At 49.1% G+C, this 14,502-nt stretch overlaps 1 protein-coding gene across 5 annotated transcripts in view; it reads left to right on the forward strand.

Annotated features, from left to right (window-relative positions):
* The window catches only part of CDK5RAP2 (CDK5 regulatory subunit associated protein 2), a 167,532-nt gene that overhangs the window by 47,191 nt on the left and 105,839 nt on the right, over positions 1 to 14,502 (forward strand). For 4 of the 5 annotated variants that reach the window (XM_029919480.1, XM_029919482.1, XM_029919481.1 and 1 more), the window contains 2 exons: positions 2,340 to 2,432; positions 9,879 to 10,097. In XM_029919480.1, coding sequence (XP_029775340.1) covers positions 2,340 to 2,432; positions 9,879 to 10,097 — 312 coding nt within the window. The remainder of the gene's footprint in view (positions 1 to 2,339; positions 2,433 to 9,878; positions 10,098 to 14,502) is intronic. The other variant, XM_029919484.1, reaches the window with a different exon arrangement.

Below are 14,502 nucleotides of genomic sequence, written 5' to 3' on the forward strand. Positions count from 1 at the left end.
GTGGTGGTGGTATGTCTGATACCCTCAAAGTGAGATTTTTCTTTATTAGCTTCTGTGGCTGGCCTGTCGCATCCCTGAATGCTTAGCTTCGGTCGCAAAGTTTCTCAGAGAGCTGGGATGAGAATAGGGAGTGGGGAAAGGGTCCTTTAGTCCACTAGAAATTTTTCTGGAATGTCCGCCCTAGTGCTACTGATTAAAATACTATGTGAGTTTCACGTGGAGGTTTGTGCTTTCTAGTAGCTACATTAAAAGGAGTAAAATGAAACAAGTGAAATTAACTTCAGTAATGCATACATCATTTCGGCACATAATCAATAAAATGGGAGTAATAATGAGGTATTTAATGCCCTTTTTAGTCTTAATGCCGTCTCTGAAGTCCATGTATGCTTATAGCACATCTCATTTCAGACGGACCAAATTTTAAGTATCCAGCCACACAGATAGGTGGCCCTTGGCTACCATATTGGACAATGCCCAGTTGGTGAGGAAGATGGCAAGATTGAGCTGAAAGACTTGGGAGGCAAGGCTACGACTGTGAACATCTAGCCACCTGGGTTGTTTTCTTTGGGATCCAGGGTCCAAGATGGACCCTGCTGTTTATAATTTTTGTTAGCGTAGCACTCTGCTGTTTCTCAGGAACCAAGCCAGGCACAGATACAGAGAAGAAAACCCAGCTCTGCTTGCAGGTCTGGTGAGGGCGAAAGACAGGGCAAGGGTGTGGTGACTGAGGGACTGGAGGGGGGCTATGCAAAGTGGAGGGCAGGGGACCTGATCCCGATTTGGGCGTGTATGCGGGAGTGGTGCTTGGAGGAGAAGGTGTCTGAGCCGCATCTTGAAGGATGAGCAGCAGTTGGTTGGGAGGGGAGGCAGAGGGGAGAACATTGGTTAAGACATTAGGTTAGGAAGGAGCCTGATGGGTGTCGTGGAACCAAAAGCATTTTGAGGTGGTCAGCGCACCAGGTGCAGCACTGAAGTGAGGCCAAGAAGGAGCTGGTGAGGTTGCACGGGGCCAGCAGTGGGGGGAGGGGGGCCGGAAGTAGTCATTTTGGGCTGCGTGGCTGGCGTGCCACTGAAGGCTCTAAGCCAGAGTGGTATGACTACGTTTGCACTTTGGCGGAGTCTCAGCCTGTGTCTGGAGAGAGCGTTGTGGGAGGGAGGGAATGGAGGCTGGGAGGCCTAGGTAGCGGGGGTGAGAGCCCGGAAGGGTGGAGTTAGAGCGGCGGTCACTGCTAGATGGGGGTGGAGGGGCGGGGCTTATTCAGGAAATGAGATCAGAAATAACCAGGAATAATTAGAAGTTAGAAGTGAATTTGGGGAGGTTTGCTGAGGAGATGTAGGACTCGAGAGGAGAGGCAGTGGAGGGTGACTTCCAGGTGTCCGGCTGGCATGACTGGGTGAGGCAGGACCACCGATTCAGTGGACAGCATAGGAAACGGCTTGTGGGGGGGATGCGTGTGGCGATGGGGGTGATGCGTCTGCTCAGAGAGCACGGACTTTGGGGAGCTCGTGGCCCATCTAGGTGGGTCCAGAGGCAGGTGGGCACGCAGTTCTCAAGCGCGGAGAGAGCTCAGGTGTGCGTTAAAACTCCAAGAGTGGGTCCACCTGTCTAGGGAGTGTGTGGCAGGGCGAGAACAGGGCTGAGGACAGGGCCACGGGAGGGCAACAGCATTTCAGGGACGGGGAGAGAAACGCACAAAGGAGCCAGGAATGGCTGCAGGAGTGCTGACCGGCAAGTGGAGCGCTGAGGAAGGTGATGAGGGCGGAGTTTGAGTGATCGCCAGTGTCACGTGTGGCAGAGCCTGGGCTCATCTGATAGTAGTTGTAGTTTATATCATTGCATGATGTGGGGGTTCGGGGCCCCGCTGGAGTTGGAGACCTTCAGGATGTAGTGGGACCAGCGGAGGGGCAGTTCTGGGCGCTGGCGAAGTCCAGCATGTGGCATCACTGCTGACCGGGGTACAGGGGAAGGTCACAGAGGATGTGAGATCGTGAAATGGCCAGGCCAGATTGTTGGCTAGGTCATCTCTACGGACACCAATGATAGTCGCGCTTTGTCTCCATCAGGCATGGTTTTAGGCCCAGTACCCATCCCTCCATTTAGCCCAGTAATGCCAGACGTGGGTGAGTCGTTGCGTCCTCATTTTCTAGTCTCGGGAGTTGAGTCTCAGAGAGATTAGGTCATCTAGCTCTTAAATGGCCAAAGGAGAAGCCCTGCCTTTCTGACTTGACGTCCTTCCTAACTACAAAGCCCTTGATTAGGTCAGCAGGGAGAGCACTTGAGTTGTGCACACAGGAGAGAGAGTCCCCGTGCACACTTGGCCGCTGTCGTTCTTACCCAGGTGGAAGACCTTAATGCTGAAATCCAGGAGCTCGGTGCTGCCTTTGCCAAAGCCACAGAGGTCCCCCAGCAAGCACCGGCACAGACATTCCAGGTAAGCGTTCACGGTGGTTGAAGTGGCGTCTGCTTGGTCCTTATTCCCGGGGAGGTCAGGACTTGGCAGCTGAAAGGCACCGGGGAAAACTCCCAGGGGCCGCAGTGACGGCGTTCTCAGTCTAATGGAAGGACGCTCTCTCCCAGCTCTGGAGGCCTCTCCCGCGCCTCCTCAGTATGATGTCGCCAATGCCGACAGCTGCCCCCGCAGTTGGGACTGTGCCAGCGGTGGGTGGTGCCAGATGAGTGGTCACCTCAACTGGCCTTCCCAGCCCTGCGGGGACGGCAGTCATCACCCCCCGGTATGCGTGGGGTTCTTGAAGCTCAGGGAAGGTGTGCCGCCATTCACTGTCACACAGCTCGAAAGTGGCAGAGCCGGGACTTAAATAGTGACACCTACGCCCTGTGCCAAGTGCTCTCTCTGGATTAGCTCGAGGGATCGGGACAGCAGACGGGGCAGTGGGCGCTGTGAACATCCACGTTCAGAGAGTCAGGTAACCCGCACCGGGTCCCAGAGGCGGCAGGGGAGAGAGCTGGGGTTTGCCCCAGAGCCAGTCTCCCCCGCAAGCTTGTCACCTGGCCTCCTCTCCCCCAAGCCCCGCCCCCTCACCTGGCCTCTGTAGTCCAGCAGCGCTCTGCCAGGTATCACTTCCGTGTCTTGATGATTTGACCTGCCTCTTCTCCTTTTTTCCTCCCGGGATTGTACTCTAAGGACTCCTGCCAGTCATCTCCGTGATGTTCCCTCGTCCTGGCTGATTTTAGTTCTGTGTTTTCCAATATTTTAATATTTTCTTCCCATGTTTCTAGTTTCCTGATACAGTGTATCTCTGTTACTAATAATGAGTCAGGAAAGACCACGCTGCGTAAAGCCCTCCCTGCCACCTCCCCGCACGTTATTTTTGGTTATCACGTAGAAGTTAGAAGTTAAATCTAACTTAAGACTGCTTGATCCCGAAGATTCATGGCCCACATTCTTATCTTTTGCAGCTTTCTGGTTCACAGGTAAGACTAATTGAAGTAATTTGGTTTAAATCATGGTGCACTAGAGGCAGAGGCATATGTTTGCCTTTGGAATCTCAGATTTTCCGTCTCCCACCATTTGGTTGATGAAATGGAGCTGAGACTGTACACGGAGGTTCCACCCCATGCCCGACTCTGAAAAGAACACGTTTTAAAAGCTGAATTCTTAGGAAAATCATTGATACTTCCCACTGCTTGAGAAGAGAAGAATATGTCGGCAGTTCACAAACTGAGGGACCAGATAGGCATCCTTATAATTGTTATTTGACTTGTTACGTTGAGCCTTGAAGGTAAGAGAGTAGTGTTGTACATTAAAATGTTACCCGGATTGGGGCCCCTGAGTGGTTCAGTTGGTTAATCAGTAGACGCTTGATTTCAGCTCAGGTCACACTATTGCGGTTCGTGAGATTGAGCCCCACATCGGGCTCCATGTGACAGTGCGCGGAGCCTGCTTCTGATTCTTTCCCTCCCCTTCTCTCTGCTCCACCCCACTCATGCTTGCTCTCCCTCAAAGTCATAAACGTAGGGAAAAAAATGAAAAAAATGTTACCCAGATTTATCACATACATTTATTAGTTTCATAACTCCCTGTCCTAACTGAGGGACACTCTCAGAATGAGTTTTGGGGTCTTGTCATTTACATTGCTGGCCGGGTTTCTTGTCTTAAAAGATACAGACATCACAGACTGCTGGAAGTCCTCTGGTTCTGGGTGCCTGCTTGGCTGTTCCAAGTGTGCCCTTGAATCCTTACCCACGAAGGAAGCACGTTTACTGGCTTGGCAGGTTGTCAGGACTTGAACTCAAGTCTGACTCCAAAATCTGTGTTCTTGCCACTATTCTGATTGGGTGTGTGTGAGTAAAGGCATGCAGTATGTTGGTACGGGCTGTTTCGTTATGAGGTTCACAGTTTTTGCATGTTGCACAGACACTTGAAAATGCGTTTTCTTTCACCTGTTGGGACCTTGTGGGGGTGCCATGTGGTTTGAACTACTCACGACTTGCAGCATGAGTGGAATGGCCCAGGTTCACAGGGTTGGCATTAGGTCCAGTGTTGAAACGACAGCAGTGATATTGGAATTCTTGGAGTCGCCTCCACGCGCAGACCTGAATTCTGATCACAGGTGTGACTCTGTGCAGGGTGCCATGTGGCCTGCATGGCGCTGCCTCCAGACCCGTGAGAAATACCTCTTTTCACACTTAGAACGCGGACCTCCTCTGTTGTCAAAAAGCAGAGCTTCCCTGTAAAATCTTCTCAGGCCAACACGGTCTAAAACAAAGAAGCAATTACCAGCAATTTACATGGAAACAGTTTTGCGCATTCTCAGACCCAAAAAACAACCCCTCTCTTTTTAGGCTTTCCTGACATCTAAGGACACTGTTTGCTTAACAGATACAAAGAATAGATGAAGATAGAGCACAGATTCTCATAGGACACCATTCAGAGCTACGGCGTCTCCATGAGCTCAGTGGAGCTCCCGGGGAAGGTGCGTGTCGGGGCCGCCCTCACCGCTCTGGGTGCGCACTGCCTCTACAAGGGCTCACTGCAAAACGAACATGGAATGCCATTTTTATTAAAAAATTTTTTTTCTTATTGAACCGTAGTTGACGTGCAATATTAGTTTCAGGTGTAAAACATAGTGATTCAATGTTGATATGTACTGCAGCGTGATCATGATAAATCCAGCTACCACCTGTCACCACGCACAGTCGTTACAGCGTTATTAACCGTGTCCCCTGTGCCGTGCATTTTGTCCTGTGCCCCGTTCTGCTACTGTAGGCTCGTGCCTTTTATTAATCCCATTCTTCCGTTTTGCCCATCTCTTCGCCCCTTTCTCCTCTGGCAACCACCAAATTGCTCTCTCTGTGAGTATGACTTGGCACCTTTTTTCATAAAAGTGCAAATTCGCTTCTGATTTCTTTGGGTTCTCGAGAGCTGGCACTGTTGTAGGTCTTTTGGAAAAGCGAAGCGGCCTAATGTGAACTTTGGAGGAGTGGGGCACACCCGCAGCTTTACTGTTCCTGCCTGCTTAGCTAGAACAGTAAACTTGCATATTGTAGGAATTTATAAAGTGCTTAAAACCACAGAAAGAGGTTAATGTCACCAATAAACTCATGTCTAACAATGTTCGGTACTAACATCTTGACTCTTTCAATGTGTATTTATACATATATACATACATACAACCTTTGAAAAATAATACATGTTTTGTTCTAGAGTCTTCTGTCATTTAATATTCTTATCATGACAGCATATATAGCTCTGCCCAATCCGTTTTGAAAATTTTCATTTTTAAATCATTGTAGATATACGTGCAGTAGATTTCTGTGTGCTCTCTCTGGTTTTCCCAAAGGTGACCTCTTCCAGAACTTTAGTAATAGTATTGCAGCCAGACATTGACTCTGGTGCAAAAACGTATGGACCTTGTTCACATTTCAGCAGTTTGACATGTACTCGTGTGTGTGTGTGTGCGTGTGTGTGTGTGTGTGTGTGTGTGTGTTCCTAGGCTTTTTAAACTACCTTTTGAAACAGTTGCATGCAGTCCGCTGTACGTAGGTACCACATTGTTTTTACTGGGGTAGGACATGAATGTGCATCTTGTCTCTGTTCTTCACCGCGTCTGTAGCCTCTGGCGAGATATTTGAGCTCTCTCAGCCTGCTTACCCGTCGTAAAATCCGGATAATCACACTGAGGTCACATAATCCTTACTAGGATTACATGAGAAAGTGTATCTGAGTGCAGGTAGTAACTCAGTAAATGTTAATGCATCCTGAAGGCGGGCAGTGTAATCTTCTAGCATAAAAGTAGAGTAGTTACTTTGGTCAGTTTTACAGATTCTGCCAATGGTGTTCTGCAAATAGCTTTTCATTTAGAGGAAATTCTCCATATTCTCTCTTGATCGGGAATGAAATATAATGGAGTAGGTGCTGGCAAGGGGGAATTAGATTTATTTACCCTGCACTCCCGGAAGTGCTATTTTATCTTATTTAATCTTCACAATGATCCTGTGAAATCGAGATTTCCCAAATAAGGAAACTGAACTTCAGGAAAATTAACTTCTCCCGAGTCACTGGTCTCTGAACTCTGGGCTCTGAGACTCTCTCTTTATTAAACTCATCATGTTCCTGCAGGGCGGGGAAGTGTGGTTTGTCTAATATGATATTTGGCCTTTAGTTGCTGACTGTGTCTGTCTAATTGTGCCAAATGTTTGCCACCTGTTTTAAGCACTTCGCTGATGGCATTGAATTCGAAAGCAGGGTGTCATGCAGAAAAAGCTAAAAAAAAAAACCTCTCCAAAAGTGTCTCAAAGGGCCATTTAGGGAAAACTGAACATGGAAAGTATCTTTATTATGGGAGTGTGAATTTGAATTTTTTAAAGAGGCTCTGTTGGCGTTATTTGCACGGTAACCCACAGCACGTTCATGACTCTGTAATAACTATTATTTTTTAATTTTGAGAGAGAGAACAGGAGAGTACTACTGGTGGTGGGGGGAGAGAGAGAGAGAGAGAGAGGGAGAGAGAGAGAGAGAGAGAGAGAGAGAGAGAATCTTAAGTAGGTTCCTCACTCAGCGAGGAGCCTGACACGGGGCTCGATCCCATTACCCTGAGATCATGACCTGAGTTGAAATCAAGAGTTGGACACTCAACCAACTGTGCCAGTCAGGTGCCCCTGTGGTAACTAGTGTTTTAATCACCATTGCTGGCCTGTGTTTCACAAGCTCCTAATTAGCATTCCTGTCTCTAGCCTTCCCCTCCGTGCATTTGGTCTTCTTGTTTTACTTCTTGCTAGTTTATTGGTATTAATTGGAATCTGCAGTGGAATGGGCAGCGCAGTACTGCGGGAAGAACACAGGCTTGGGAGTCATTTGAATCATTTATGGTCTGACGACAGGCTCACCATTGAACAGTTCTGAGCTGGAGTTACTTAGGCAGGGACGTTACTGAATACGTACTTTGCAGGATTGATATGAGAACTAGAGACATGAGGTTTTCAGTAGTGCTTGGTTTAGTTCCTCCTGTGGAATCAGGGCTCAATAGAAGGTGACTGGAAATTGTTCAAGATGAACATTTTCCCCATCATTGTTTATCTTCTTTTATTTTTGTATTTATTTAAATAAGCATTGCCCCTAATACTATTTTTAAAAGTTTATTTATTTTGAGAGGGACAGCACCGGTGGAGGAGAGGCAGAGAGAGAGGGAGAGAGAGAATCCCCAGCATTCTCCACACAGAGCCCGACTCGGGGCTCGAATTCATGAAATGGTGAGATCATGACCTGAGCTGAAATCAAGAGTCAGATGCTTAATTGACTGAGCAACCCAGGCATCCCCCCCCCCAGTTCTTTTTTTGGGGGGGGGTCTTGTGACCTAGGTTTCCTACTCTTTAAAAATTTTAATTTTAAAGGAAAGTGAAACAGATTTCTATAAAACCCACTTTGAAATGTGAATGGGGCTCCCCCTCAGTCTCTGTTGCAGGGTCCTGAATAGCAGTGGGGAAGTGTTGGACCAGAAGGCTGGGCCCTGGGGGCCCAGGACCAGCAGAGCCCCCCCATCCCCTCCACTCCCCGCTCCCGGATGAACTGTGGTTGCAGCCCACCCACCTCTCCTAACAACTTGGACTTAACTAGCAGTGGTGGAGGAGTGGCATTTCCCCGAAGGCCAAGAGGCTGGGACCAGACCCTTTACTCTGCAGTCTGACTTGTGACCTTGACAGCTTTTAATCGTGAGCCCTAGTCTAATCCGAAGAGCAGATTAAAAAAGTAAAAGTTTATTTTTCTCTTGATTATAAGTATTACATATGCTTCAAATTTTCCTTCAGGAGACTAGAAAGAGGGAAAAAATAAAAGGAATCCGGAAATCACCCAGCCACTGTTAACATTTTGATGTTTGTCCTTCTTGGCTTTCTCCTCTGCATAGATTTTATTTTTTAAAGGACTCACAATTTAATCTTCTATTTTTTTTTTCATATAATGTTGTGACTTGGAATATTCCCACGTTATCAATTTAGGTTCTTATTTTTTCCTGCTAAAGTAAATCTGTGATGGATGACGTGCGTAAGGGTTTTTCTTACGCTGTGTTTTGGATTCTTCCCATGAGATGGAGTTCTGGGAATGGAACCATTGGGATGAGTGTGAACACGTTTAGCCTGTGCACACACACGTGCTATCTTTAGTACATCCACAGGGAGTTGCATCAATTTACATTCCTGCCAATGGATTTCTTGGCTTCTGGATGCTTGGTCAGTTCTTGAAGTTAATATTGTATTGCTTCATAGTAAGTTTGCCAGCACTGAGTATTCTCATTAAAATAATCTCATTAAATGAAACCTTGTTTTCATTTGCTCTGTTTGATTATCAGTGAGCTACAGTATTTTTTCAAACGCTTGATAATCATGTTTCTTTTTTTTTTAATGTTTATTTTATTTTTGAGAGAGAGTGTGTATGACTGCCAGTAGGGGAGGGGCAGAGAGAGAGGGAAACAGAGGATCAGAAAGAGATTCCGCACTGATAGCAGAGAGCCCGATATGGGGCTGGAACTCACAAACTGAGATCACGACCTGAGCTAAAGTTGGACACTCAGCCAACTGAGCCACCCAGGCTCCCTATTTTCTTTTCTACTAAACTGTGCATTCATGAAGTAAAGATGCTCTGGGCACAGGTAGCCCTTGGACTCTGCCGAATTTACAGCTTCTCGGGGTGGCCGTGGGACTGCCCTGCTGACCACTTTGTCTCTGCAGAGGACTTTGGGCCTGAGCTGCCCTAAACTCCAGGAGCATTGGCAGCTGGCGTCTGTCTCTGCTTGTCACATGGCCCTCGTCGTTTCCTACCTTGTGAAAACAACTGGATGAAGTTGTCTTTCTTTTTTTAAACCCTTATAAAAGTAACATTCTCAGTAACCCTGGAGCATTTGAAAGAAGTGAAGGAAAGAAATCAGCTCTGTGTACCCACCCAAATCCAGTTTTTGTTAACATTCTGTGCTTTTCCTTGCAGTCTTTAAAAAAAAAAAAAAACCTACAGAACTTAAAAAATTTTTTTTTTAATGTCTTTTATTTATTTTTGAGAGAAAAAGACAGCACGAGCAGGGGAGGGTCAGAGAGAGAGGGAGGCACAGACTCTGAAGCAGGCTCCAGGTTCTGTGCTAGCTGTCAGCACAGAGGCCAACATGGGGCTCGAACCCACAAACCGTGAGATCATGACCTGAGCCAAAGCCGGACACTCAACTGACTGAGCTACCCAGGCGCCCCTTTTTTTACGCAGTTGTGGCCTTTCCCCCCTGAACATTAGTCTTGTAATAATCATTATTCTGTGTTACTTATTTCACAGTTTTCATATTATTTGTGCTTTGGGTCCTGGGGGCTGTGTCCATTGTCTTCTTTTCCTTCCTCCCCTCCCCCGAGCCCCACGCTCATCTCCCCCTCCCTCCTCTTGCAGGGGTCCGAGGATTATGAGGCTGCTCTGTTAGAAAAGGCCGCCCTGTTGGCACAGCTGCACTCAGAAAACCTCAGCAAGAGTGAGGAGAACCACCGACTGCGTAGGGGCATGAGGAAGGTGACCCAGGAGCTGAGCGACCTGCAGCAGGACAGGGAGAGGCTGGAGAAGGACTTGGAGGAGGCCCTTCTCGAGAGGAGCAGAGGCGACCGCACCATCCACGTGAGCCGCGGCGGCGTGGGCGGGCCCGCTCTTCGGCAGTTTCCGGTTTGGGGGAGGTCTTTGTGGGAGACTTGGAACAATCTGGAAAATGTAAAGAAGAAGAGACTTCACTCCTCATCTCATCATCTAGAAACTCTCTCTGTCCCTCTCTCTGTCTCTCTGTCTCTCTGTCTCTCTCTCTCTCTCTCTCTCACACACACGATTGGTATCAAGCTGAAAGTATAGCTTTGCGTTTTGCTTTTGTCAGTGTTCTCTGGTTGGTGTGTTGTCCCGTGGTGAGGTCTCCAGGAACATGTTTTGTGCGTGTGTGTTTTCGGTCCAGGCGTCCTGTTTCATCATGTGGATGTGCTGCACGTTATTTACTCCCTTGTTGTAGGACATTTAGGTTGTTAGACTTTTTTTTTTTTTGCCTTATAACGAATGCGTTAGCAAACATCCTTGGACCTAAATACTTTTCCGTTGATTGGCTCCTGATAGAGGCGTCATTGCTGGCTCAGAGAGTATACATACTTCTACCATTATTTTATAGATGTTATGCAGATTGTTTCCCAGAATGGTTATGTCCAGTTTCCCTGTATCTGAGTGATCCTTTTTTAAAGACTATCTGTTCAGCATTGGATGTTAGCATTTAAAAAATTCTGTCTGGGGGCACCTGGGTGGCCCAGTCAGTTAAGCGTCCGACTTTGGCTTAGGTCCTGATCTCGTGGTTCAGGAGTTCGAGTCCTGTGTCGGGCTCTGTGCTGACAGCTTGGAGCTGGAGCCTGGAGCCTGCTTCGGATTCTGTCTTCCTCTCTCTGCCCCTCCCTCGCTCATGCGCTCTCTTGCAAATGTAAGTAAACACTAAACAAAAATGAAAAACAAATAAAAATTAAGTTAAAAATTCTATCTGAATTTGGTAGGCATAAAACAGTTTACCTTTGAAAATTTCTATTATATATATATTTAAAGTTTATTTATTTTTGAGACAGAGTGAGAAAGTGGGCGAGGGGCATAGAGAATCCCAAGCAGGCTCTGTGCTGTCAGCATGGAGCCTGAGGCAGGGCTTGAGCACATGAACTGTGAGGTTATGACATGAGCCGAAATCAAGAGTCAGACGCTTAACCCACCGAGCCACTCAGGTGCCCTGAAAATTTCTGTTATATTTAAACTTAAGGATTCAGCGTCTTGAGAGCCCCATCCAGCTGCGTAGGCGGGGTTCAATGGAGTAGGGTCTGAGTCTGAGCGATCAGTGACACTCTGGCCAAGTGAATAGCCCGCATGGGACCCCCGGGCAGGCAGAGGAGTCAGGCGGGCAGTATGAGAGTGGGGTTCTCACAGGGGAGCGAGCCCATGGGTACTAGTTTAGTTCTCCAGGGGCTGCTGTGGGCACGGACGTCAGGATCCCCTGCTTGAAATCCTCATGTCAACACTGACAAGACGACTGAACTACAAATGCTTGTGTATTTTAACACAAATATTAATGAACATCAAGGGAACAGCAGTGGAAGTTTAGAAAAATAAAACACCCCCTACAGTTCCACCACCCTGACACAGTACCTTTCTGGTTTTCAGTGTCACCCTTTGGACCCTGGTGTCGCTGGGCCCCTGCTCGAGTCAGAGGCCGAGTGCAGCTCTGGGTTCTGTGACCCCTCACTTTATCACCGGCATCTCCCCGTACTGTGTGGGCCCAGAGGGGTCGTGCTGAACGATGCATACTCTTCTCTGAACAGGTTTCACATGCTTTACTTCATAATTTCCTGTTCTCTCGCCATTTTGGTTATTTCAATGAGGCCATGATAACCATCTTTGGGTGTAAAGGTGATTTCCCTTGAAATTCCTAGGACTTGAATGAGTTTACTAGGTCAGATGCTACAAACATTTTATACTAGTTAATCATGGTGCCAAATCATTCATCCAGCGGGCTGGCCCAGTTCACGCTGCCACCAGCGGCCTTGGAGTCTCCCAGTTAACTGCATGTCGTTAAAAGATGTGTTCCCCGCGTGTTACTGAGCACCAGATGTTTCTGCTTTAGGTGTTGGTGGAAATATAAGCCATGGCCTCTGAAAGTTTTATCTTTTCTAAAGGGAGATGGAATGATATATGTGATAAGATGCAAAATAGCTGAAAGTCCAGAGCTCATTAATGTAGCTTATAGTCAGTGCAGAAGATGCCTGTGGGATGGCGTAGCCGGGAAGCCTTCTCGGAGGAGGTGACGTGAGCCGAACGAGAAGAGTAGGGTTCGAGTAGGGTGCCGCATGGAGGAGGTAAGGCAGAGACTGGCCCGATGGTCCTTCGACAGAGGTGCCGTTTTCATGGTTCTTACTCCTTCCCTGGATCCTTCCTCTTAGTTTAAAGTAGCTCAGCCCCTCCCTCCCTCACGGTCGTGATAAAAACGTTCACTCCGTAGATTTGGATGGGAGACATGCACACACACACATACCTCTCTCTCTAAAATTGGGAATTTTTTTTTCCCTCCTAGCCTACTCTTGGTGAACATGGGAGGTGGCTGTGCAGTATTACATCAGGGAGAGATGCGGTCATTTATCTGTCTGAGCCTCTGCTGTCGGACATTGGGGCTCTGTAATCCACCTGCTCATGTAAACCTCGGTGCTTCTGAAGGAATTTTGGGCTGCTGTTGGCAGGCGCCCTCACATCTGTGTGAGGAGGTGGGGAGTGTTTGGGACGGGAAGAAGGGGAGCGGGACGGTGAGAGCAGGGGTCGGGGCTGAGCATCCTGGGGGTGGGCGGGGTTTTTCTGCCAGTGGCCGAAACCCGGCTTGAGCTACTTAGGCCTTGGGTAATAACTAGTGCGCTGGAGGGACAGGGAGACTGGGAGAATGTCTTACGTTTGTAGGACGTTAGGGCGCTGGCTTGTTCGGAGTCTGGGGAACAGATGCGTGGTGTTGAAAGCAGAGGTAGAGCGTGACCTCCCGGCCCCGCTGCGGGGACCGGATCTTTGTCCCTGAGAGCGGGTGTCATCCTCTCGCATCCACATCCTCCAGTTCCAAGTGGTTTTACCGTCATTGCCCGTTCTGCTGGGGTCACATATTCCCGGTTTATTACACATGAGGAAGGAGGCCACACACGCTCCGTTGCCCCGTCAGGACGGCCAGAGGGTCAGGGTGTGGAAGGGCCCCGCCCAGCATCGGTCACGCCCCTGTTCTTTGTCAGCAGTGTGCGCATGTGGGTCCCCTCACTGACAGCCTCCTCTAGAAGCCTGGGCGGGATGGGCAGTAATCCAGAGCAAAGGGCTGTCTTGTTTCAGACCTAAACAACCACAGTGCACGCCGAATGCTTACCTCAGGCGAACGTGACCATGACCCTGTGCTTCCTAGCATCTGGCCACGGCTCCTTTTCTACGTCAGTCACGCGTATGTTTCTGGCAAGGTGACGTGGCCGTGGTCCCTCTCCATGTGTGTGTGCGCACGTTGCCTCGAGGTGGTCCTCTGCTTCCCTTCTGGTCGTGGGCTATGGATTTGGTTGTGTCCATCCCCGATGAATGTCTTAACACTGGGCGTGAGGGCGCCGGCTTGTGCGGGGTCCGGGGAGCGTGGTGGGTGGTGGGAGATGCGGAGGCAGAGTGTGACCCCCGGCCCTGCGTGTCTTGGCTGCTTGTTCTTGAACAGGCCCCTGAATGAACTAGATTCACTCATCAGCTGCCACTGCCGTTGCTTCCGGACCGAAACAAACCAGCAAATAGGCAGACCGTGCAGTGGCCTCTGCGTCTGCCCTGACGGAGGAAGGGGATCCGTTCGTGCGTTCGGCCACCTTGACACTGGGCAGACCCTCGGCGAGGCGTGGGGCCAGTTCCCCGACAGGGGTAGGAACAAGTACCCCGGGGGCACGGGGCGGGGGGTGCTGCAGGACCAGAGGAGGCTCTTGGGGACAGCGACCTGTGAAGTGCAGCTGGCGTTAAATGAAGGTTAATAGACAGCAAGGGAGGGTGTTGTAGAGACGGCGGCGGCACAGGCGTGTGAGAGCGGATGGTGTATTTGGGGAAGCAAAACAGGAATGCCCTATTTGAAGTATTCTGAAGTATTATTATTCGGAGCTTTAAAAATTGTGATTTATTCCTTTTGATGTTTCAGAAGCATTTTCAGAGGTTTATGGAGAGTCATAAAAATGAGATCAGAGGCACAGACAAAGGCATTAAGGTCAAGGAACAAAAAGGGTGAGTAGTGAGATGGAAGCAGGCAGGGTAAGGAGAGGTGCAGGTGGGGACACCCGTCACGGTACCGAGGACGGGGCGAAGATGCGGCCGGCAGCTCCTGGCCGCGGAAGCAGAAAGGGACGTTCAGTGGCAAGGTCCCCGGTGTCTGAAGATGAGCCCAGCGTCTGCCGGGACCCAGGCCTGGGGAGTCGCGCCTCTGGTGGGTTTGTGGCGTTCTCGAGCAGGCTCGAGTGTTGGGCGGCACCACACGCGGTAA

This window comes from Suricata suricatta, chromosome 13, assembly GCF_006229205.1.
Source record: "Suricata suricatta isolate VVHF042 chromosome 13, meerkat_22Aug2017_6uvM2_HiC, whole genome shotgun sequence".
NCBI lineage: Eukaryota > Metazoa > Chordata > Mammalia > Carnivora > Herpestidae > Suricata > Suricata suricatta.